Genomic DNA, 24993 nt, shown 5'->3' with positions numbered 1-24993 from the left:
CCCGCGAGGTTCCGAAGCTGGAGGCTACTCGCACCCTCCGACACCTTGGATCACGGCGATAATCGATACCCCGACGACGACGACGACGACGACGACTCGGCCTCGAAGAGCGTAATGCGAGCGAATTAGCTCGAGGCCGAGTTCGAGCGGATAGAACCGCGTGCCCGCGCGTTGTTCCAAAGCCCGTTGGAATCCCTGTCTGGACGCGTCGGAATTTCGAGCGGCTTTACCGTCCCTTTGGTTACCGTTTCATAGAAAGCAGTTGCTGGCCTCGCCGACGAGCATACGCGTTTCCGTTTATCTCGTCTGCCGGTTTTGCCGGTTTGCCGGCGGCGATCCGCCGCGGGTCTGCCGACGAGATCTGGGTCGAGGGGAGGAGGGTCGACAGAAAGCTAGCGCGGATACGAGGGTCGGAACGTCAAGAGCGCGAAAACGTCGCGGCCCTTTCACCTTCCATAAAATATGAAAGTACTGAAAGCGTCTTCAACGTCTTCTTTTCTTGTCCTCCCTCGCGTCTCGTCTTGTCTCGTCTCGTCTCGTCTCGCGGTGTCGCGTCGAACCGCGAATTCGAATACGAAATTCAAATGATTTCGAAACGAAAGGACGACCGAGCACAGTTCGCTCGTCTCGAGACACCGAACCGGTACCGTGGATTTAAGTGAAGCCGGAAATTATAACGGTGGTTGAAGGGGACGGTGCGGTCGCGGGCAGAGCGGCGTTGATTTCACCGTCGGAAGTCCCTCGGGTGTTTCAGTCCCCGGAAATAGAGGTGCCAACCCGCGGTGGTTGCAACTCGACGCGAAACGACGAAACTGCGACGAGCAAAGGACTAACGAGTTCGGTCCTCGCATGTTTCAGATCTTGCGACGGCTCGCGTCGGCGAGGAACGCCGCGAAGCGAAGAGGTGCCGCAACGATTCTCGACGTTAGTCGACGGAGAAGAAGCGACCGCGCTTCGAGACTAATCGGCGAGCCTCCGATCCTCCTGTTCGGAATTTTGAGGGCGACGCCGTGTCATCGGTTGAACAGCGTGCAACATGTTCGGGACGAAACTACGCACGTGGATGGAGGCGCATATCGTGCGATCGAAAAAGAAAAAGGACCGAAAGAAAGGGGACAAGGGATTCGACTCGAACTGCAACTCCCCGAGGAATCGGAGCGCCAACAGATCCCCTTGCTTGCACCAGGTGAACTTCGCGGAGCCGACTCACTGTACCCTGTCGTTTCCGAGCTTCTTCCCCGACCGCGTCGTCTGCCTAGAGAAGGGAGAATTGGAAGACGAGCGGTCGAGAGAAGGAGTCGCGTCTTACTCCTCGTCTTGTTCTCCGCTCGAGCGGCACGCTCGTTTCCCTCGCCATCCAATTAGACCTCGACGTCGACGACAACGACGACGACACAACAACCACGCTCATCTCCTTTACGGTCTTTTGCCCTCTCGCGGACAAGTTGACTCGAAAATCGCGTCGTCGAAACCACCCTCGCCGACGCACAGTGGTTCCAAATTGCCAAAACGTGGTCAAAACCTCACAACTTAGTCAAAAAATTATTGGTTCTGCTTGAAAATTGGTATTAGGCCGTTTTTTGGAGTGGCTGATCACGAATCTGAACTTGTCTCGTATTGACCTGAACGAGGCGAAAGACTAATTCTCCGGACAGCAAACTCTACCCTTTGTATCGTATAAAGTAGGTATTCTAGTCGCACTTCATAGTTCCCAAAGAAGAAAGAATTGAAGAATTGCTGGTCTTTTTACGTACGATAAGACCCCATAACCAGAAATATAGGTTTCCATTTGAAAGAACAAAGTTAACCTTCGAGTGACCTTGAAAACGTCACCCAAATAAAAAACTGATACCGCCTTGTGACAATAGGGAAATAATTATAGCTGACAAAGAGGGGAGAAAAATAGCTTCAAAAGGGATAGGAGAGATAGCGATAGACCAAACAAATGCAAATCGTAGAATCAGATTATCTAGTGTATTATGCGCTCCAGATTTCAATTCAAATTTACTGTCAGTTGCGAAGTTTACGGACCGTGGGTTTAAGGTGAAATTTGATAGGGATAGTACAATAGTGTACAAAGAAAACCATGGGGTACAAATGAAAGCTGTGCGTAAAGGTAATGAATATTATGTTCAAGGAGATATTGTGGCCGAAGAAAAGGCAACTGTTACCAAAGAAGAAAATATTTGACATAGAAGACTTGGACATGCGAATGAAAGAATGATACAAGAGATGAGATTGAATGTGACCACGCGAGAGAGATGCACGTGTTATAACGTCTGTTGTATATTTGTTATTAATATAACTAAAAGGTAAAACCAACGAGTGAGCGTTATATAGTAGACTAATATCCCCAACACCTTGGACACGTGTTTTACACTTTTTTTAATATCTTTCATACTTTTCGGGATATTCGGCTGGAAAGTTTTCAAATGAACAGCCGGTATGAAAACAGCGTTCGTGTTTGAAAAATAGAAAAACATTTCGGATATATGATTCTTTCTAAAAAATTGATACTCTATTCAAAATCTGTTTAAATTTTAGACTTAGTGCATATCTCTCACAGTTTGACAAGAAATGCAAGGAGAGCACATTAAGTACCTACTCTGAGTTACGAAAAACAGTGCTACGACCACAGAGGCACCTAGAGGCAGCTAATTTGTTTTAGAATTGCAAGATAATACTACGTAGTAGAAGCTCCAACAAGTTTTAGCGATAGACCGTGCGAGACTTGCAACTTTTACTCTACATCTTAAAAATTTATGCCTTCACTTTTACGCTCTCTTTGCATACATAGTGATCAGTTAACAATAAACATTTGGCACTGAAAACTACGCAACTTACCTCCACAAACAGCATCCATAATGCGCAATTAAAATCGAAACGTTTCAAGAGAATTTGTACACTGTGCACTTAAGGGGGCCGGCAGGCATTTGGCCTTGACTGTCACGCTATGTTACGCTGTGCCTTTTTTTCTAGACATTTTACGTCTTAAATAAGTAAGTAATCAATTAGAAATGCATACCACCGTGTTTGTACATGTCTTTGCTACGTCTATATAGAGCCTTTTCTCTATCTCTCAGCGGCAGCCATCTTGTGACGTGATACTTGCTTCAGAATTCGAATTTTCCGCCGAATATTACAAATTACTCCACGATGAGGTAGAAATTCGCAATTTGGGCTCCATACAGACGTAGATTGGACTTTTAGGAAACACAATTGACCATTTCTAAACTGCTCGTTGCAATATTGAAGCGGTAGTTTGAAAAGGTTTTGACGGTTGCATACGTATATGGATTTCAAACCATGCCGGCCCCCTTAAAACTCGCAATGTGCTTCATTCACAAACTTAAAATGGTACGGTCTAATGAACTCGAAGTTCGGACTGTGACTGTTGGTCAGTCATAAAAAGAAACGACCTTTTTGCTGTTTACTTAGAAACATTCTTAGTGTAACCAACCCCATACTTAAAACTAGCTGAAAGTTCATATTGGCCACGTTTTCCGGTTTTCGGACCACCGTGCGACGCGAAGACGAACGTTCTTGACATTTTTTGAAACTCTCAGGTACATCCGGCGGAGTCGCCGGAGAAAACCGTGGACGGGATCCGATTGCACGGGGGCGGAAGCTACGCGACCGCTTCGGCCTCTTCCGGTACGTCCGCCGGCACCGGCAGCGTAAATCTCTCCTCCCCGGAGAGCGCCTACAGCACCGGATACTCGACGGACGGCACTTCGCCCGGAGCCAGCTTCCCGCCGGAATATTACATCAACATCAGGACCGGTACGCACTACTTTCAGAGCAACGGGAGTAACGTCAGACCGAAGAAATCTGCGGGGACGGTTGTGGGAGAGCTGCCCGTTGGCGGCACGCTCGGTTCCAGCACCGGTTCCGGTTCTGGTTCCGGTTCCGGTCTCGGTCTCGGATCTGGTCCCGTTTCCGTTCCTGGTCCCGGTCCCGGCACAGGCTCCGGCGGTGCTCTTCTCGCCGGCCATGGGATCCTCGAGGCGGCAGCTTGCCTCGCAAGCATGACCAGGAAGGATAATCGATCGAGGGATGGCCGAGGGACTAACGCTCCGAACAAGGCACGTATCTCTATCGCACTTTTGATGCGATCCGATCCCGCACTTCCTTCTCATCTTGATCCCATCGGGTACTCGCTGATTCGCACGTTCTACATACATACCACAGAGCCACGTTCAGACATTGCGAGATAGATTCGCGAGACATGTCTCGACGAGGACAAACCTGCCTCGCGTGTGGTGTTCCTGATTTCTCAACATTTTTGATTTCTCGAGAAATGAGACTATATTTCTCGAAAATTCTCGAGAATTTTTAATACAGTAAAAAAAATATCGGGAAACTTATAATATTTGGGGTATCGTTAATAATATTTATCGAAAAGGCAAAAACTTTAACTCCGTGTTTATTCCTGTTCAATGTGTACATAAAAACAAGGAACAAATAGACGCTAAATATAACCGATAAATTTATTTATTTGAAACCAAACTTTTACCAAGTGAAACATTACGCTTTTCTTTTGAAATGACTTCTTAACACATTATCTACCGGTGATTATTCCATAATTGTTGAAAGTCTACGGTCCGTGGCTGAATTAACATTAACAGCAACAGCAACAACTCTAATAATCTCGTTCAAGATTATTGTATAAAAGAAGATTTTTAAGCTTGCATTTGGAACATCACAATTATTGAGAAGCCTATTAATGGGCTTCCGGTAGATAAAGTGTACAGAAGCATAATGCGTCTAATGTAGAATCATGACAATTTTTTTTTGTAACAAAATCTGTAGCCGTAGAAAAATTTCTTTCATTTTGCGTGGATGTTGGCTTTATCGTATACAGAACATCCAAAAGTTGCTGAAGATTGGGTGTGCATTACCTCGCATCGACATGCATTCGCAACAATTATTATAAATTTTCACACTGCAAACATGCATACGTAGGCATTGATATGCTGCCTCTAGATATGCTAATACGTACGCGATTGATCAGCAATATGCAATTTGAGTGAACTGAAAATTCATTTCCGAAAATATGTTACAAAACAAATGAGATTCATAAGAATTTTCCTACATCGAAATTTCTCGAGAAACACTGGAATCTCTCGCGAAATGAGAAATAATCAATTAAGGTGGAGTGGGGTAAAACCGACTCAGAAATTGTTGTTTCTTCCTCGGGATTCACTTTTTTGTCCACTTTTTCCTCGAATTCGGTCACTAATTGTATTTTTTGGTATTTTATAGTGCTTACTAGCTCTATAAACAGTCATTCGGCCCACTTCAATTTCTGCCAATGCTTCAGCCAACATTTCCTTTGTATAGTGCGGTGTTGTCCTTTTTACATAATTTCGGACCATCGTGGGGTTGCAAAAGTATTATCAGTCTAAAAAATTCAAAATTAAATGCCTACCAAGAAGGGAATTTAATGAAACAGTTGAGTAAGTAAGAATTAAAATGTAACATTGGGTAAATTCGTACTATAGTGCCGTTTTGCCCCGATGCTCAAAAATTCCCTAGGTGAGGTTAGACTATTATTTCATCAAAAACTGTAAAAGAACTGATATATTTCATTACCATAAAGGAAACTTACTATACGTTGTGCCTATCGAAGATAAACCCATAGATTTGCAAACTATTGCTTAAATTATCGTTTCATAATGCTTAACTCAATCTTTGCTCTGCACCTGGAAACGCCATGCACTTTGTCGAACGAGTTAAACGCGACAATCGCAGAATACGTGGCAGCTAACTATGTTGATCATTGAATGCTAACCAAAGGAAGATTTCTACCTTACAGTTGGTACAATGCAACGTATATTCGAATAAATAAGGGCCTAGTGCGGGTTTGCCCCGTGTACGGATTGACCCTACTGCACCTTATAAAATTTCTCGAGAAATTCTCGAGAAGGAACGCTACTCGCGTGTCTGGACGTAGCTTAAGGGGGCCGGCAGGCATTTGGCCTTGACTGTCACGCTATGTTACGCTGTGCCTTTTTTTCTAGACATTTTACGTCTTAAATAAGTAAGTAATCGATTAAAAATGCATACCACCGTGTTTGTACATGTCTTTGCTACGTCTGCATAGAGCCTTTTTTTCGATACGAACACTAAATCTCTCGAAACTAAGAGAATCTCTCAGCGGCAGCCATCTTGTGACGTCATACTTGCTTCAGAATTCGAATTTTCCGCCGAATATTACAAATTACTCCACGATGAGGTAGAAATTCGCAATTTGGGCTCCATACAGACGTAGATTGGACTTTTGGGAAACACAATTGACCATTTCTAAACTGCTCGTTGCAATATTGAAGCGGTAGTTTGAAAAGGTTTTGACCCTCGCATACGTATATGGATTTCAAACCATGCCGGCCCCCTTAACCTTTCGCGGGCTTTTCCGAACGAACAGATTAGCGAACGTCTGGGAAGCGAAGAGTCTAGGGAGGAGCAGTCGCAACGAGCACGCGCGCACCAGGACAGCAGGTATCATCGGCGAACCGAGTCGTTCTCCGGCGACTCGTCGAAGAGCAACTTGGCGGTGCCGTCCTCGATTCCGCCGCCGCTCGTGGTCTCGCCCTCGGCCCAATCGCCCCGCGAACGGTCCCGCATCCGCACGAATCCTTGGCTCTCGGCGAACTCGTCCGGGTCCAGCAACGCCGGCTTCAAGTCCCGGCTGAATCTGGACGACGCGAGCAACGGCTCCGCTCTGAAGCTCACCGAATCCTCCGGGAGCGCGAGCGACGTGAACGTGAACTGCGCGCGAGAAGCGCGAGCCAAACGAGAGTTGAAGCAGGAGAGCCTCAGCGCCGGACGCAGCCCGTTAGTAGACACAATTTCTCTCTGGATCCTTTCGTTTGCCTTTTTCACGTTCGCCGGAGGGAAACGCGAACGACCGTGTGTCCGCTCGATCGCGTTTTCCTTCGTCATCGCGCCGAAGTTAATCCAGTTTCCTCGCGCAGCATAAACCAAAACTGGAGAATCGCCTCCGGCTTGGAGATTCGATCGAAAGTGGCACTGTCGATGCAACGGCGCAGCAACAGCAGCAGCAGCAGCAGCACCAGAAGCAGCACGAGCAGCAGCAGCAGCAGCAACAGCAACAGCAACAGCGGTTGCAGCCGAAGCGGTGGCAGCAGCGACTGCAACGGCAACGAGCACGTGGAAAACGAGATCGAGAATCCAACCGGAAAGGGACACAGGCAAGGTCACGGTCACGGAAGTCGAAATTGCAACAGATCGTCCGCGTCGTCGGTGACGCGTAGCGCCAGATCCTCCGAGGACGACATCACCTTGAACGAGATGATGGGCAAGTTCGACGAGAGTTACGTGTACGAGAAGGAGACGGACATCTTGTCCGACAGCGACCCGACCGATTGCGAGGACTGCATAGACTCGTTGTCCGACGTCGAGGCGGCGCGCATCGGCGCCGAGGACAACGACCCGCTGGGGAACACCGAGTTCGATTACATCGACAACGGCTCGTTCCTCGACCTCGACAACCTCGACTGTACCGGCCGGTTCCCGAACACCGGTCACTGCACGTACTTCGCGTTCACCGGCGAGCTGGCCAGGCGAACCGGCAAGCTGCGAGAATCGTTGACGAAACGCAGGAGCAAGGAGGACGCGAGCACCGTTCTTCAGAGGTAATAGAGCCCGTTCGCGGCATGGTACCCCGCGATGATTTAACCGAATCAATATCCGGCGAACGATTCCTGTCTGTTCGCAGAATCGCCAGCGCGAAGAACGTCTCGGCGAAGAGGCCGTCCGCGAGCGGACGCCACGGCAAGAAGTCCGAGGAGAAACAACAGCAGAGCGAGAAACGCAAGAAACGTACGTCCCAGCGGCGAAAGTCGACCACGGCGGACAGGTGCGACGACGAGACGGCCAATCTGAACCGCGCTCTGCTCGAGAGAATGTTGCTGAAGAACTCGGGCTTCAATCAGCAGGGCAGCAGAAGCGTCGGCGGCACCCCCATATGCCTGCGACGCAAGAAACACGACGTCAACAAAAACCTGTCTCCTATTAGGCTGAACGGCGCGGAAAGGTCATCCGTTCATCCTATCGGTATCGGCGTCGGTGCCGGGGTTGGCGTCGGCGTCGCCGTCGGCATCGGCGGCGGCATCGATCTCGAAACCGTCAAGAGGCGCTCGAACTCGGTAAGCGTGCGCTTCCGCGACTCTGGCTCGCTCTTTCTTCCTCTTCTTCGCTCGTTTGTTCGTTCCTACCTCTCGCTGCGACGACTCGCGGCTCGTGCGATCATACAGCGAGGAGCATAACTGAACGAATGACCACAAGTTTTGTGTAAATCATTATTTAACACATCACTCGATAAGGTGATCACTCACTCTCCGGTCTAACTAAGAAAAACAAATTTTTTTGGTGTTGGATCACTGCACCGAATTAATGGCATCATCAATCAATACATGTACGAGGATATTTTACAAGATCATCTTATAGATGCTGTTGAAAATATGCCTTTTGAAGAAAAACATGTAATTTTCGTGCACGACAGAGACCCTAAGCACACAGCTAAAAGTGTAAAAAATTGGCTCGGTACTAAAAAATTGTCTGTTCTGGATTGGCCTGCACAGAGCCTCTCGACCTCAACCCCATAGAGAATCTATGGGGTTTAGTAAAAAAACGGCTTCGGGATTCATATGACTCCCAGCCAACTTCAATCACAGATTTGTGATAGAATTCAAGTACAGTCGGGACAGATAACTCCGGATTATTGTAAAAATGTAGTAGAAAGTAGAAAGTAGAAAGCGAATTAGTGCAGTTTTACAAGCAAAAGGGCTGTGGACGAAATATTAAAAATAAATAATATATCAAATATTGCCAAGTATTGAACGTGGTGCAAAACAGAGTCAATCTATTTTCTTCTGTCATTGCTAAACGAGGAGACATTAATTACTGAACAAAATTTCTTCAGTTACCTCTAACTATGATAAAAATAATTATTTATTTTTTGTTATTCTCCTATATCCCTAGCAATAGATAATTTACACAAAAGTTGTGGTAAGTTTCAGTTATGCTCCTCGCTGTAACTCTGTCCTCGTTTCACCGTCGCCGAGCAGCAGCGGCATCAATCACGAATCTCTCTCCGACACGTTTCCCCTGTTCTGCTAAAAGGTGAGCTACGTGAACGGGAACATCGTCGGCCGGAGGATCGGGTCGTCGGGCAGCGCCTACATGACCGCGTTCGCCTCCGAGATCGCGCTGATCGAGGCGGACAAGGAGGCGGACAAGAAGTGTCGCGAGCTGATCCTCGAGGCGGAGAACATCCTGGTGACGATGCAGAAGAGTCAGAACGGCGGCTTGCCGTTGCCGGTGGTGCCGTCGCCGTCGCGGAAGTTCCACAACGGGTTGGCGAACAAGCGCGTCGAGCTGATCAAGAACACCGAGCTGAACATCGAGCTCGCCCTCTCCAAGAGCAGGAACTCGCAGCCCGAGCTGCAGAGCGGCAGCATCCGTGATCTGGAGCACACCAGCCCCAAGAGACAGTTCGCGCAGCCGCCCTGTTCTCCGATTCGCCGGTTCGTCGAACGAAACGGCCCGGCGACGAACGAGCTGCGCGGCTCGTTCAGGCAAGAGACGCCGCTCAAGTATTTCGCCGGCGACTCTCCGATCGCGGCGAGAAGGACGCCGCCATTGCACTCGCCAGGCAAACCTCTGTTCCGCTCGGTTCGTCGCGAGTCCGACCCGGAAACCGTACCGAACCCGAACCCGAACCCGGATCGACGACAGGATCGACGACCGGAATCGGAATCGGAAGCGGAAACGGAGCGGCACTCGCTGACGGAGGGCAAAGCGTTGGGAGCTCCGTCTCTCGACTGCAACGGCGTCCGGCGAATCTCGTCGGACTCGACGACGATCCATCCCGAGGTTCGCTCGCAAAATCGGCCTCGACCGGTCCTCCCTTCCGCGCGTAGGAACGACGCGGACGGCGCGGACACCCACGCGACCAGGTTGCCCGGCAAAGAGGAGTTCATCCTTTCCAGCTCCTCGGATTCCGAGGAGAGGTGCGACGTTAGGAGGAGGCCGACCCTGATGACGTTCAGGTGAGACGTCGGTGATAATTAGACTGCGGAAGTTTATGCACGATACATATGCACATTCTTCCGATATTAATTATACAGGGTGATCCAGGCAATTGTTTTAGGTCACAACTCCGTTATTATTGCATTTACGAAAAAATGATACGGGAGAAAGATAAATGGTTCGAAGAGCACTACATCTGCAGGCCTTTAAATTTTTTTTAGATGCAGCAGTGCATGTGCAATTAACAATTGCATCATTTCTTTAAATAGAGATGCATATTTTTTTTTTTGCACATATCGATTCTTCCGTTCATTCTACGTAAAAAATGATTAGGGTACGATGGCAAAAAATTATTAGATCTCGAGATATTTTCAAAAAATGTCTTTATTGAAGAAGATGCTCAAACGCTTCTCCATTACATTCTAAACATTTCTGATAACGTGAGAAACGTTACGACACGTTTTACGTGTTAGTAAAATACATTTTCTTGTATTTAGTGAAATACAGCTACACTTTTTTAAAATCTTAGTTTTCGTACTCGAGTTACGATACGTGAATTGCTACTGAATGATGAAATGCTTACTCGTACAAATCGGTTTCTGTTATGATAACAATGTCGAAAGGGCGTTTACGTTTACAACATAGTCATGAAGCGTTTGAGTATCTCCTTTAATAAAGACATTTTTTGAAAATATCTCGAGATCTAATCATTTTTTTCCCTTGGTACCCTAATCATTTTCTACGTAGAATGAACGGAAGAATCGATATGTGCAAACAAAAAATATGCATTTCTATTTAAAGAAATGATGCAATTGTTAATTGCACATGCACTGCTGCATCCAAAAAAAAATTTATAGGCCTACAGATGTAGTGCTCTTCGAACCATTTATCTTTCTCCTTTATCATTTTTTCGTAAATGCAATAATAACGGAGTTATGACTTAAGACAATTGCGTGGATCACCCTGTATACTACATTAAGTGTTAGGTACAATATTGAGTATTAACAGAGATTTCACAGTTATACTGGAGTATCGTAATTCGAATTACAATAAATTACAATCATTTTTTCTAAATTTGATGGCGTTTGTCGATCAAAATTAAGTTATACGCCGAAAATGACCGCTCCACATCACACGACGTTATCGGTGCATATTTAAAGTTACTTATACTGTGTTGTGGTATACATATTGGATCTTGTACAAATTCTCCGCATAAAATTCGTACAATGCTGCCCATGTTGCTTGACCACTATTTTTTGTGTGTATGGAAGTATCAATATGTTGAATTAATTGCGATTTTCTATCGCACTCTATACTTTTATTGCACATTTCACAGTAAATATTACTTTCATTATTTTCGTCAATAATGAAATTCGGATCGCCTTCGATCCAGCTTTTCATCAGTAAAACCCTACTTCTCCGAACTTTCGGCATTTTAATAATGATCGGCACGCACTCTCACAAAATTCGCCTTACCACTTCGAGTATCGAACTGAACTGTTCGAATTCTAAATACCAACAGCTACGTGTGTTCTTACAGCTGATTCAGTCAGCAATACAAGGTCGGAACATCATAACTTGTTGAGACTTCTTCAGTATTATATCGGCGTATCACTATTATCGACGCTATTCGGTCATAATACGAGTGCTTATTAATAGATTACATAAATTTAACGAGATAAATGATTCGTATGAGCACGAGATATGCATATGCACGGAAAATAATATGTTTTAGATATTTCTCTTGACAAACATATGCAATATATTGTTGCAATATATTGCATATGCAAAAAGAGCAAAATAAAAAACATATTTTTAGAATCCTCCAATCGCAAAACATATTTCTGTTGAAGTCCCGTTGCTTTATCAATTTTCTATATAAATATGCATTTGCATAAACATCCGCAGTCTAGTGATAATCGATTATCGTTGACCGTCGTTCGCGTTCTACCCACTATTTCCGGTATGTTGCGTCAGGTCGGTCGACATGGGCCCCACGAAAGAAGGATCCTTCTACTGTCCGCAAAGCGAGCCGGTCAAGAGGAAAGTGTACGCGGGTAGCACCACGTACGGTCGGATACAGAAAACCTTGGGAGAACACGTGGCCCTGAGGAATTCGGACGGAGACACCGCGACCGATGACACCGGTGAGTAAACCCGCTAGAACTCTAGAAAAGAAAGAACTCTGGGATCAGTACAGTTTATACTCGCTCGATCGCAGACGACTCCAGGAGATCGTTGAAGGAAAAGGTTGCCCAGCTTCGCCGAGAACGTTTGGTCACCGTGGACGCTCAAGATTCGCACATGCTTCAGCAACAAATGTCGCAGCTCCGAAAGCAGATGCTGATGCACACGATAGAGGGGTTGAAACGAAGCCTGGAGGACCAGTCGGCGACGCTGAAACAGACTTGTTTGGAGCCGGTGTTGTCCGACCAGTTGCCGTGAACCGAGCACCGGAGAAACGATGTTCTTGGATCGCGTGATCGATCGAGTCGCGCGTCGTTCTTTTCCGCTCGGACGCGGCGTTTCTACCAAAGTATCGAAAATCGACGCGCCGGGACGGTTCTCGGTCTGCTTGATTTCTCGATAGATCCCCTTAGGAAGCAATCGATAAACGATATTCTATTTTTCTGCCTGCGTCTACACAGTAAGAGAATCAAAATTAAGAACGTTGCATATTTTCTGGGCATTGTTCTCTCGCGTGTTCTGTTCGACGCGCAGAAACTGTTGAGCGTGTTTGCGAGATCCGCGGTTCCCGGTCTCCGCTCTTCGGGATTGAGACTTGTCGACCAGCGGCGCAGCGACCGTGAACCGTGAACCCTGAACCGTAAAACCGCGACCGCCTCGAACGCGTTATACATGTATTTTTCACGCAAGGGCAAGAGAGTGCACGCGCGCGCGCGCGCGCGTTCGACGGTTCGACGCGTATCCGCTCGCAATTCGCGATGTTCCTATTTCTACGCGAAATCCGTACTTCCGGAACGGAGAAGCTCGAGAGCAACGGACTAAAGGCGAATCGGTTGTAGTCGGTTCTGCCGGCGGAACGATCATTTCCCATCAGTATACCAAAGATAATCTTAATCTTAGCAAGGTAGCACGGTAGGACCGTTTAGTTGAACCAACGCTGAGAAGCGGAGAATACGCATTCTTAAAAAAAAAGAAGAAAAACAATTAGAGAACCTCGTTAGAATCATTTCCTTCGAATTTCTTCGTAGAGAAATTCGACGACACAGCCGAGTCGGACAGATGGAGAGAGTGAGAGAGAGAGAGAGAGGGAGAGAAAGAGAAATCAATCCCGAGGTCGCGATAAACGTTTGAGATGTTCGATCGCGACGAGACTCTCGCGAGAATAGACTGATTGGATTGCCGACTGTTGTCTCGTTAGACTTCCACGTTCCCCAATTATTCTCGCATGACATTCTCACGCGATTTATACATACGTTAATAGCTCTTTCGGAAACAGCAAATAGTAATACGCACACGATATTTATTTGTGTTAGATGTTAGAGGCCGTAGTAACGGAAGTATTAGACAATGATAGCGAATAGCGACGATTAGTAATGCTAGGTAGCCGATTACCGATTATAGAGTTTCGTGATATCGTTTTTCTCCGAGTCGTCCCTTGTGATTTATTTCCGCGTTTCGTTGGAAACTGTGATCGCAACGTCTTCGGCCAATTTTAGATGATACGGTACGATAGCGTACGCGTTGCGCGTGCAACGTGACGCCACAACGCTACAACGCCATAACGCGCTGGAAACGCCTTCCTTCCGTCTGAAGATGGCGGCGCGGCTCAGGTGAATTCGTTCGCAACTTTTTATACTCGATGCGTGTATGTACAGATTTAGTTTTCGATCGAACACGAGCATCTACATTTTTTTATTATTGTCTGTGATCGCGAATCACGATTATTGCGGTTTCTATTATTTTAGTCGATCAACTGTTGTAATCGAGACATTCCGAAGGCGTAGAGCACGAGGGAAAAGAAGACAAGAAGAAAATAGGACAAGAGGGTAAGAGGGAAATGGTTAGGCGATATGCGTTTCGTCCAAAGTCTTCGGGTGACTCGTTGAATCGTCGAACCCTCGAGAATCCAGTCGACGAGAAACAGAAAAACACTTCAGCTTTTCTTCCCTGCCGAGAAACAAATGCTAGTCACCTGGTTGATCATTCGTACGGGCAGGTAATAAGGGTACGAACGGCGGCAACTTGGAACGAATTTGGCGGAGGCGCGAAATTATTGTTGCAAATTTTCTGTCTACCAAACCATTTACGAAATTAAATGGTCTTTTTTTATATGATTACGAATAAATTATATTACGTCGTTGGAAACGTTTCTCGCATTTATCATTCTCGCGTCACTTCCCTCCGGGACAAACGAATCGAGTCGGCCACCACGATTGCGCGAACCCTTTCTCCTTTTTCCCTTTCACGTGTCGAAATTAGCCTACCATAAAGAACAATCGTTCAGCTTTAATGAAAGAGTCTATGAAAGTTATTAAAATACTGTTTCTTTCAACCAGGAAAATGATTCTTACTCGCGCTCGGGGTTTAGTGTCCCCACTTTTCTGCGTCATCTTTGGAACAGAACCTGCATCAACTTTTTAGCCTGGACCAGAACCTGCACCATCTTTTTAGCCTGTATTGGAACCTGCATCATCTTTTAGGCTGGATCGGAGCCTACATAGAAGAGCCTCTTTTAACATAGAAGTAGCATCCACTCTGGCATTATTAGGAATCCGCTGCTAATGATGCAGGTTGTGGTCCAGGCTAAAAAGATGATGCAGGTTCTGGTCCAGGCTAAAAATTAGACTAGGGGGCAGCACTATACTGGGAACACTAAAATTTCGGACGTGAGCATTCTCATTTACTCTCTGCTAGAACTTTATAACCTATAATAATGCAAACAATACTATACGATTCCAGTTAATAATTATTATTTGATTTTTAATCGCGTTTCATTTTCTGCGCTACAGGAAAATGCAGGTTTCGTATTCAATCTTTATGACAACTTGGAACTTACCATATTGTTGCTAACACTATTATTATTATCATTATTAAACAATACCAGTACAGGGATAACAGAATATACATAGAATATACATTGTAGGTTATTACGCGAGAACGATGTACAATTAGCAGCTGCTTTAGATCCGAAGCCAGCGGTTTATCCGAAACCTCCTTGTTATTTGATTCTCGCGAACCTATGCTCGATTTCGTAAATCCATATGGATTTGTCAATCTTCTGACAATATTCGCCCCATTCGCCTTCCGTCAAATCCACGTCCGTGAATTCTGTACCGTCGTCGATGGCTTTAACGGTCCATCCTACTCGCGGCGAAAAATCACAGGGTTCGAGACCTCGACAGTCGAACACCGCTATACTCTGAAAGCCGTCTTGATCGCGCGCGACAAACGGTTTCACAAAATCTTCCAAAATCGTCATAGAGTTCTCGCGCGAGCAGAGTTTGCATTTGCTCACGTAGTGGCTGATGCCGTGTCCTTTCGGGGCTGAAACAGTCTCGCTCAAAGACATGTAATTCCACTTATCGGATTCTTCGCGGCAATTCGAGCAAACTAACTTCATATACCAACGAAACTCGGGCCCAGAGGGTCTTAGTTCCGCCACGTTTTCCATTGTAACTTTGATTTGCAACGCTATCTTTACCATTTCGTTGCCGGTCTCTTTTTATTCTCTACGATGATTTCTAAATACAGGTCTGTCTGACGTCGATGACAACGTACCGTTGATACGAGGTTATGTTGATCGATTCCTCTTGTATGTAAATTACCGGAGCCGATCGATGAAACTCGCAAAGCGTTCACTCGTATCGATTACCGTCGAAACGAACTTAATCCATGTACAGTATATATCATTCCTAAAACGTATTCAAGACATAAACAACAAAACAGCGCACAATAGAAGCGCACGCGCACATATCGATACCATAGATCAGGTGCAAGAATAGAGAACTGTCACGTTACTAACTTTTCTGGCCAATAGTTTACTGGCTTATACAATTACCGACTTAGGTCGTTGGCGTGACCGTCGCGTCGTCGCGTGTCAGCGTGTCACTAAACTAGAAGACGTTTTAGCGTAATCACTGTTCTTTGATAGGCATGGAAGTAGATGGACGTTAACCCGAAAACACGAACATGAAACCTATAATCGATCTCTTTCTATTTTACGTGTGCGCGTCGATAGCGTTTTGCAATGCTCAAGATATTTTAGGATGCGGAGGATTTCTGAAAAGTCATGCTAACATCGATTTTGCAAAAGTTCAGGTGAAACTGTAAGTACTGACACCTATCATTGAATCCGTTCCAAAGTCGCTTCATTTACGATTCACGTGCTTGTTTGAAACCTCGCCAATCATCAAATTATTGACATAAACTTTCCCTACGAATTAGATACACGAAAGCAGGAAGTCTCAAGGATGCTACAGAGTGCGCACCAAACAATGGATACTATTTTCTTCCTTTATACGATAAAGGAGAATACGTGCTGAAGGTAATGCAAGGCTTTGGTACAAATATTATTTCTAATATGCTAATGGTTAAGAATTTTTTCGGCTTGTACTCATTATACGACCAAAAATGTTAGGTAGATCCGCCCAGAGGATGGAGCTTCGATCCTATGGAAGTCTTATTGAATGTGGATGGGACAACCGATGCTTGCAGTCAAGGAAAAGATATAAATTTTATCTTCAAAGGATTTGGCATCACAGGCAGGGTAAATTCATAACGTAAATTGTATCTCGGCACGGTCTCGAAATTGTTTGTATGTGCTTTTTAAATTAAAAATTGGTTTAGGTTACTGCGGTGGGGTCGGATGTAGGACCAAAAGGTGTTACCATCGCGTTGTACAAAGAAGGCAGTGAACAAGTTCCCACGGAAACAACGCTCACCGCAGAGGGGGGAACGTTTTATTTCACGCCGATACAACCTGGAAAATACGTGCTCGTTGCATCTCATCCAACGTGAGTGTAAACACTCTTGGATACACTCGAGCTTTCGTGCATATTTTATAACTTTCTTTCTTTATCCAGATGGGTCATGGGAAAAGATACCGTGAAAGTAACGGTACAAGAAGGCAACATGGAACTCGAGGACGGTAGCTTGGTAGTATCCGGATACGACGTCAGTGGTCGGGTAACGAGCGAGGAGGAACCAGTCGGTGGTGTGACTTTTCTACTCATCGGAGTAAGAAATTAAGTTCATCTCTATCATCTGTTCACGATTTCCAATCGATCGATTCTGATTGCATTTATCTATCACTTAGAATGGCGTAGCAAAGAATTGTGCCACCACGGCCATAAGTAAAGAACTCCGGTCGAAAAAACCGATTTGTCACGTCGTCTCGGACAAAACCGGCAAATTTCTGTTTCCGAGCGTGTCGCCCGGAGAGTATAAATTGGTCCCGTATTATGCCGGTGGTCAAACCAAATTCGACGTTCAACCAGCCGAACTGTCGTTCAAAGTAAATCATAATAGCGTCGTGTTACGGCCAGGTTTCAAGGTAACCGGTTTTACCGTGAGCGGATCCGTTCGCATCGCGACCGACGGCGATCCGCTACCGGGCGCAAAAATATTTTTGTCGCAAAAGGAAGTCGCGGTGACGGATGCCACCGGAAAATACGTGCTAGACAATATGAAAGCTGGACAGTATTCGCTGAAAGCTGAAGCCGGTATACACGCTGTTTCACTATTCGCGATTTTTCTCCAATACACCATCCCTTGACCGTCTTTCTCAATTCTTTTTAGACAATGTACTTTTCACCGAGAAGCTCGTCAAGATCTCCCCGAGTTCTTCGGAGCTCGCAGTGTTAACACCGTCGGCCTACAAAGTTTGTGGAAAAGTGACTTTGTCGGCGAAAGGCACGTTGCATCATCGAAAGGTTTCCGCGCAGAACACTGCCAACACTTTTACCAAGGAAATCGAAATGAATCCGAAAACCGGAGAATTCTGCTTCTATCTCTCGCCCGATCAATACCTGTTGTACGTCGTTGTCACGCAGGAAGAAAGAGAGAAAGGCTTGCAGTAAGTTTTGCAGATCGTTATTTGTATTTTATTTTCGATTTTTTGGCTTATTGCGAAACTTGCAGATTCTTCCCGCTGCAACAGACGATCGACGTATCGTCTCGGCCGGTGAACGACGTCAACTTTCTGCAGTTGAAGGCAACGTTGTCGGGTACGGTGAAATGTCTGTCGGGGACCGACTGCAGTCAGGCGTTCGTCACTCTAAAAGTGCTCGATGGGATCACCATAAAAACGATACAAGCGAAGGGTAATTGCGTTGAATCCTGTACGCGCGACACTTTTGTCGTTCTGTCTCCGTCAAAGTACTTTTCTGCGTAGTTTCTGCGATAACAAGACCGTGTGCCAACTGATCAATCGTGCTTAACGTACAAACAGAGTTTGATAAAAGAGAAACAGTTCGCCGCCTGCTCTTGTTGTCGCAGCAATACACGTTCGAACCGTTCGACGCTACTTTCTCTTTGCCTGTGAAGTCGTCTTTCATCTGACAGATGGCCAGTATCGATTCACGGATGTGTTGCCCGGCCATTACGAGGTGCTCATCGACAACGACGTGTTTTGCTGGGAAAATCCTAGCTACAGGATCTCGGTGATCTCTGAACGAGCGGAGGTACCCGGTTTCGTTCAGACTGGGTTCTCCGTTACTTTCATTTCTTCTCACGACACAACGGTACTATACTCGGAGCTCGGCGACACGGCGAAACTAACGTTGGCCTTGAACAAAGGAAGCACGAAGCATTGCGTGTCGAAGCCGGGCGTGTATACATTTGCTCCGACAGGCTGCCACGTTTACGAACGATCGTCGTACACTTGGGACACCAGCAGCCTCTCGCCCATTTTGTTGCAGTCGTCCGAGCACAGCCACAAAGGAAGCGTGAAAAGCGTTTCCTCGTTGGACGGAATCAAAGTCAGCATCGAAACTCTCGGCGAAGTCGTCACGTAAGCATACGCGACCATAATGTGCAGAGACTTGGTGATCCATGGAGTTTTCTCCGATTTACGCGGAACGGTCAAGGCAAACATTTCCTAATGCATTTGAATATAGGTGTTTGTTTATATTATCGTTGTTAGCACAGACACATGTCGGAAACTGTACAAGAAAAGTATTATTATACTGAAATGGGACCGTTCCGTGTCTGTGCGGATAGTATAAATTGATCTTCACGCGTCGGTTCACAGGTTGGGTCCCCTGAAGCCCGTGAAAGAGGACCAGTTCTACAAGTACGAGTTCGAGTTTAATGCGAAGACCGACAACGTCTACACGATAACACCGTTGTCGGATATTCTATTGTTCAGTCCTCCGTCGCTGAAAGTGTTGGCTGTAAACGATTGCCAAAACGACGTCGCCTCGTTTATCGGCGAGATGGGAATGGTGAGCTAGCGATTCGCACGAGTCGCAACGATTCGTTCTCCTCTCCTGCCAGAAGGATTACTCTAAAGCGTTCACACGCGTGTCTCTTAGATCATCGCTGGCAAGATCGAACCCCCGTTGGAGGGTGTCACCGTTCAAATATTTGGAAACGACAAAACATCTCCTATCCACACGCTGATCACGCGAAGCGATGGAGCGTACACCGTCGGCCCGTTGGATAAGAAAATAGACTACAGGTAAAACCCGTTCACCTGCTTAATCGTACCAGCTCGAATGAATCGCTGTCTCTTTTCCGATCAGCGTTACGGCAGAGAAAGATGGATACGTGATCACAGGACCGGATTCCAGCGGAGTATTTTTGGCGCACAAGTTGGCCGAAATAATCGTGCAAGTCTCCGATCAAGCCGACAACGTTTCGCTACAGGTACGTCCAAAAACTTCACAGCGGAGATCGAAAGGTGTTCGAGAGGAGGACCGTTTATCGTCGATCTCTGCTGTACAGAAATATAAAGAACCGGTCCGGAACAGTACCGTTGTTTTGCTCCGCAGGGTGTTCTTCTCTCGTTTTCCGGCGGCCAAAGTTACCGGAAGAACAGCGTCACCGGCGAGGATGGAAGAATGGTTTTCAACTCTCTGTCTCCGGGAGAGTACTACCTCCGTCCAATGATGAAGGAGTATCGTTTCGATCCGCCGTCGAAGATGATTAAGGTAATGGAAGGCGCGACGCTGAAGGTCGAGCTGTACGGGAAACGAGTCGCGTTCAGCGCTTACGGATCCGTGACGTCTCTGAACGGGAAACCGGAAGCCGGCCTATTGATGGAGGTGCAAGGGCAGGACGACTGCGGTAATCTTCAAGAAGAAACGACCACCGAGGAGAACGGGAATTTCCGTATCAGAGGACTTCAACCGAGGGTAAGCAATTTTCGAACGAATCCGGAGATGGATTCTCGCCTCTGACCGAAACGATTTCGTTGTGTCCGCAGTGCACCTACGTGTTTCGACTGAAGCCGAACGCGGAAGCGAACGCGCACATCCAACGCACCAGTCCCGAGTCCATACCGGTGCAAATTTCGCAGGACATTCACGGTCTTCGTTTGATCACGTTCCATCCGATATCGCGCACCGACGTTTCCGTGCACGTTGTATCCGTGCAGCCGGAACACTATCGCACACTGAAAGTGAAGCTATGCAGGGAGGACATGCCCGACTCGCCGATTCACACCAGCAAACTGGAGACGCAACAGCTGACCAAGATCGGCAACAGTTACAACGTCGGGTTCCTGGTGCATCTTCCGCCATTGCAGACCGACGGCAGAAAATACTTTGTGCAACTCGAGTCGTCGCTCTCCGAGACGATGCACAAGTATCGCACGCTGCCCTTCTATTTCGAAGCGAATTCGTCGTTCAAGCACGTCAAGCTGACGTTCAACGCCGAACGGAAGATCGATCAGAACGAGTTGAGCCAAACGTCCGTGATCGTGTTACCGTTTATAATGCTAATCGCGTTTGCGTTTCTCAACCGCGAAAAGATCTGGACGTGGCTGAGTTCGTCGATCGAGAGGCGATCGAAACCGAGCGTCAGCTCGCGAGCCCCCATACAAGCTGTCCCTATCGATCCCAGAGCGGACGACATAATCGTTGAACAAATCATGAACATTAACAAGAAAAAGACCAAGCCGCGCAAGACGTAATCGGTCCCACCGCTTGCACTATACTTTCTTTCTTTCCTTTTTACTGTTACCATCCTCGAAGACGGTTTTCACGCAACGTTTCCATAAATTGTACATATCGCAAACCATTTCTAGGAGAGAACGAACAGTCGCTCGATCCTCGCCGAATTACTGTACAACTACAATTGTTCGTCGTAGGTTACCCGTTATTTTATTCCACGCGAATCCAGTACAAATGCGTCTTTGTACAGTTTTTAATCGATCGTTGATTAAATGTTGAAACGTTGAAACGCGAATTTCTTTCGGACCATTCCCACGATGATCCAGACATGCTCGGAACGATCTCGATCGATCAGGGGGTTCTAAAGGCCTGAACAAGAGAAGATCGTGGTGCGTCACAGAAGATGATCGAACTCGTCGAGAATTTATCAAGTTGCGTTCTCTAACTTACCGTGGGATTCACGTAGAACATACACTTCATGAAATTAAATGCCTTGTCGCAATTATCTTTTCCAGCTAGAAATCAATAGGTAAGTCAATCTGTCGAACAGTCGAAACTAGTTGTATAGATACTCACTTTCTTCGGTGCAACTGTCAATCATTTCGTTGAAGACGTCTTTGAACGGATCCGGTACTACCTTTTTCAGTAGATTGTATTGGATCTTACCAGTCGCGTCCATCTGTTGAACAGGAGTGAAGAGATCGGTGTTATCCGAAAGAGAATAATCAAATAATAAAAACCGCTTTTCTTCGACAGCCTCGGGTCTCGAGGGATGCTTAATTTTCAAGGTAAAATCTAATATGTTCAACTTGAGATATTCTTTGTTTTCTCACAACCCTGTCAAATAGAATGGGATACCTTTTTTTTAGAACTTTACCATGCCAAATCTTTGAAGAGCGCATTTGAAGTAGCACTTCAGCCGATCATCTTCCGGGAACTGTCCGTATTCGGTATCTTCGACGGCTTCTGAAATCGAGTAACTATAGCTAGTAGGGTGGATCGCGCGAATACAGTAAACCCTCCTATAACGCGGTACTCTAATACAGGTGGTAGAAATTTTAATGAGTGGTTCCCCGTGACAATATAAAACGAAAACGAAGAATAAAAGATTTGCGATTTCGACTTCGTCTCTTAGTTATTAACAGTTAAAAATCCGCCTAAAATGCGGCAACCCGGCCAACAATGGTGTCCGTTGTGTATCGGACATAGAGGCGCGCTACAGTCACTGATCGGATCAACATTGAACGTGCCTAATCGTTAGAATCCACAAGGGCATTTCTAATATCGGCCCTAAATTAATTATCGAGTAGAAGTAGAGTAATTTACTCATGATCGCTATAAAATGGTTTCCATATATCCGTTGTGTCCATAAATATTGAATGAAAGTGCGAGTGCAAGTACTCACAAAAATGCTAAATGCACATATTTGTTTACGTGACTGTCGCGCGCTGTTATGGCGTACGCAGCGTACACCACTGTTGGTAGGGTTGCCGCATTTTAGGCGGACATTTAATTGTTAACTCTTCGCACTCGAGTGGTGACTCTGAAGCACCACTAGAAAAATATTACAATGCATTTGTTACATTACAAAATTTGTATTCAACAGATTACTAAACATTGAAATATTATATGTGGAAATCGGATCAGTTTCGTACGAATAAAATGAAAATATTCTAAAACGGAAGAAAAATTTAGTTTTAGAATGAGAATAGCGCCGAGTGAAAAGGGTTAATAACTGAAAATAGAGACCGAAATTGAAACTTTTTATTCTGCATTTTCGTTTATATTGTCATGGAGAACCACCCTCTTAACACTTGGTTTACGGAGCATTAAAAGTGAGTATTTTACATTACTGTATAAAAATAAGAGGAATGTGTCTATCCAAGTTTTCAGCCATTTTTTAAATAATATATACCTAAGGAAATACGTTTGTTGAATAATTCCACGTAGATGGATCTTCACAATCTCAATAATCGTAAATTAAAAATATTAGAACCCGTCATTTTGACGGGTCCCGTGAACCTAGTGTTAAATTTTCTGTAGCCGAACATGTAATTCTGACAACGAGTTTCTTACAACGCGGTGCGAGTTGATCTGATTTATACTAATTCCGAGGTTCGTATAACGCGATAGGAATTAATCGCGTCATAGAGGGGTTTGAGTTCAAATGCGATCGCGCGTTTCGAAGAGGCTTACGAAGGGTAGTTTTAGTTTCCGCGATGCATCGTTTCCTCGTGGGAGCCGTCATTCTCTTGAAGTCCTCCAGATCGGTCTATAGTTAAAACGAACAACTATTGTGAACCTCTCGAGATCGAGAAAAGAACTGCACGTTGCAGTTGAACTTACCAGACCATGGACGCGTTCGAGACCGAATCTCAAGATCAGGATGCACGATAAAATGAAACCGAACTCCGTTACGGCTTTCATATTTTTTAGCGACCGAACAAACAGTTTTCGTCGGACAAGAAATCAACTGGCGGAGACCGAACGAATTATGCGCGTCTCTTGCATCGACCAACCGAATATGTATGCGAACTCGAGCGACAAAGTGGAAAATAATAATCGGTTATCGAGACGGAAACCCAAGACTCGCACGCGAGCCGATTTTCATACTAACCGAATGGGGGTAATTGTCGACATTTGTTTCCTCGATATTCGTGGAATCGTAAATCGCCACGATACACTAATCGAAACGTTTAGCTAACTTCCTCTTCGCGTTACATCCGCCATTTTACTAAACGGCGCGATTACTCGTCTAATTGCTCGGTTCATGTTTTAAAGACTTTGTACCTAATCACGGTATCGTACGAAATTACAGGTATACAGCTTTCTTGACACTTTATCTGCCGGAAACCATTTAAGAGACCTCTGAACGATTGCGCTGCATCAAAAAAAGAAAAAAACACTAGGAATATCTTTTTTTAACACTGTGACTGCCAAACTAGAAACCTCACAAATTTCATAAAATCAAAGTAGGTTATTTAATGAAATAAAAATTGCAAAAAATTAAATGTATGATATTTAGTAGTCCTCCAACTTTCTTGCAATTTATAGATCCTAATCGTTAAAATTAATATATTAACGTAAAAATTCATAACCCAAATAAATATGGGTGGCATGGCAGTCAACGTGTTAAATAATAATTTCGACAGAAGTTGTTCAATACAAAACTGTTATTATCGTTGAAAAATATTTGAAATTGCTGTCGCTATTGAGAAATGTACTAAAAGAAATTAGGCGTGGATCATGTATGAGCCGTTTATTTTGAAAGTGGCCTAAGTCCATTTATACTTAAATTGAGATATTTAAGGGTTTGTGTTTCAATAAAATTAAAAATATATGATACCAATATGTCATGCTGCTTAAGTGTATCTAAAAGAGTTAAACTTACAGTTCCTATTAAAATAATAGAAATTATTAAGTGAATAATATGTGTTTTCTTACCAAAAATGGAGTTAAGCCACTTTCAAAGTTAACAACCAGATTCGTTGTAAAATTTGAAATAGTCCAAGTCCATTCGACATAATTTAAAATACATAACAATTTACTGCTCATCTACATTTTGTGTATGCGGGAGGGATTTGAAAAAGTTATAATGCTCCGGTGGTATGTATCATAGTAAGTCCATCATGTCCTTGTATTTCGCTGTTGTAGTTCGTCTTATATTTTTATAAAGTGGTGCCAATACAATATTTTCGAATTTTCTTGGTCTACTTCTACATGGTAATAAATCCAGAATTTTAAACTTTGCATTCTCATTCATTGATATCTTATAGAAAATTTTATATGGTTCATCTCTCAAAAAACGCATTCAGCATATTTTTAACCAATTTATTGTTTCTCCGTTAGAATTCTT

General features: G+C 45.2%; 3 protein-coding genes across 3 annotated transcripts; 1 reads left to right on the top strand and 2 right to left on the bottom strand.

Annotated features, from left to right (window-relative positions):
• The first annotated feature begins 903 nt into the window (after positions 1-903).
• Positions 904-21426, top strand: LOC143363051 (uncharacterized). Its single transcript, XM_076803674.1, has 28 exons — positions 904-1186; positions 3567-4085; positions 6428-6837; positions 6978-7658; positions 7742-8171; positions 9148-10076; positions 12034-12203; positions 12278-12497; positions 12594-12703; positions 13047-13147; positions 13520-13580; positions 14028-14239; positions 15167-15538; positions 15924-16013; positions 16198-16349; positions 16468-16567; positions 16661-16789; positions 16870-17036; positions 17106-17259; positions 17339-17744; positions 17821-18097; positions 18163-18344; positions 18568-19033; positions 19274-19466; positions 19557-19702; positions 19767-19890; positions 20016-20378; positions 20450-21426. The coding sequence occupies exons 1-28, from the start codon at positions 1037-1039 to the stop codon at positions 21155-21157; spliced, it is 8022 nt and encodes a 2673-aa protein (XP_076659789.1). The 5' UTR covers positions 904-1036; the 3' UTR covers positions 21158-21426.
• LOC143365852 (CXXC motif containing zinc binding protein) lies at positions 15084-15949 on the bottom strand. The gene has a single exon (XM_076806427.1). The coding sequence runs from the start codon at positions 15725-15727 to the stop codon at positions 15242-15244; it is 486 nt and encodes a 161-aa protein (XP_076662542.1). The 5' UTR covers positions 15728-15949; the 3' UTR covers positions 15084-15241.
• Positions 21329-24020, bottom strand: Obp11 (odorant binding protein 11). Its single transcript, XM_076806437.1, has 6 exons — positions 23484-24020; positions 23334-23409; positions 22015-22103; positions 21714-21816; positions 21588-21652; positions 21329-21506 (listed from the first exon to the last, which is right to left on the bottom strand). Exons 1-6 carry the CDS (start codon positions 23562-23564, stop codon positions 21489-21491), a joined length of 432 nt encoding a protein of 143 aa, XP_076662552.1. The 5' UTR covers positions 23565-24020; the 3' UTR covers positions 21329-21488.
• Positions 24021-24993: the final 973 nt, after the last annotated feature.

This window comes from Halictus rubicundus, chromosome 2 (genome assembly GCF_050948215.1).
Source record: "Halictus rubicundus isolate RS-2024b chromosome 2, iyHalRubi1_principal, whole genome shotgun sequence".
Lineage (NCBI taxonomy): Eukaryota > Metazoa > Arthropoda > Insecta > Hymenoptera > Halictidae > Halictus > Halictus rubicundus.
This window is presented reverse-complemented; position numbering and strand designations above follow the sequence as displayed.

Coding starts and splice junctions, on each gene's coding strand:
- LOC143363051 (XM_076803674.1), top strand. CDS start 1,037: ATGTTCGGGACGAAACTACGCACGTGGATGGAGGCGCATATCGTGCGA. Junction 12,498..12,593: donor GTGTTGTCCGACCAGTTGCC/GTGAACCGAGCA, acceptor TTTCTACCAAAG/TATCGAAAATCGACGCGCCG. Junction 13,581..14,027: donor TAGAGGCCGTAGTAACGGAA/GTATTAGACAAT, acceptor CCGAAGGCGTAG/AGCACGAGGGAAAAGAAGAC.
- LOC143365852 (XM_076806427.1), bottom strand. CDS start 15,727: ATGGTAAAGATAGCGTTGCAAATCAAAGTTACAATGGAAAACGTGGCG.
- Obp11 (XM_076806437.1), bottom strand. CDS start 23,564: ATGAAAGCCGTAACGGAGTTCGGTTTCATTTTATCGTGCATCCTGATC. Junction 23,410..23,483: donor TCGAACGCGTCCATGGTCTG/GTAAGTTCAACT, acceptor TTTTAACTATAG/ACCGATCTGGAGGACTTCAA. Junction 21,817..22,014: donor CTCTTCAAAGATTTGGCATG/GTAAAGTTCTAA, acceptor CCTGTTCAACAG/ATGGACGCGACTGGTAAGAT.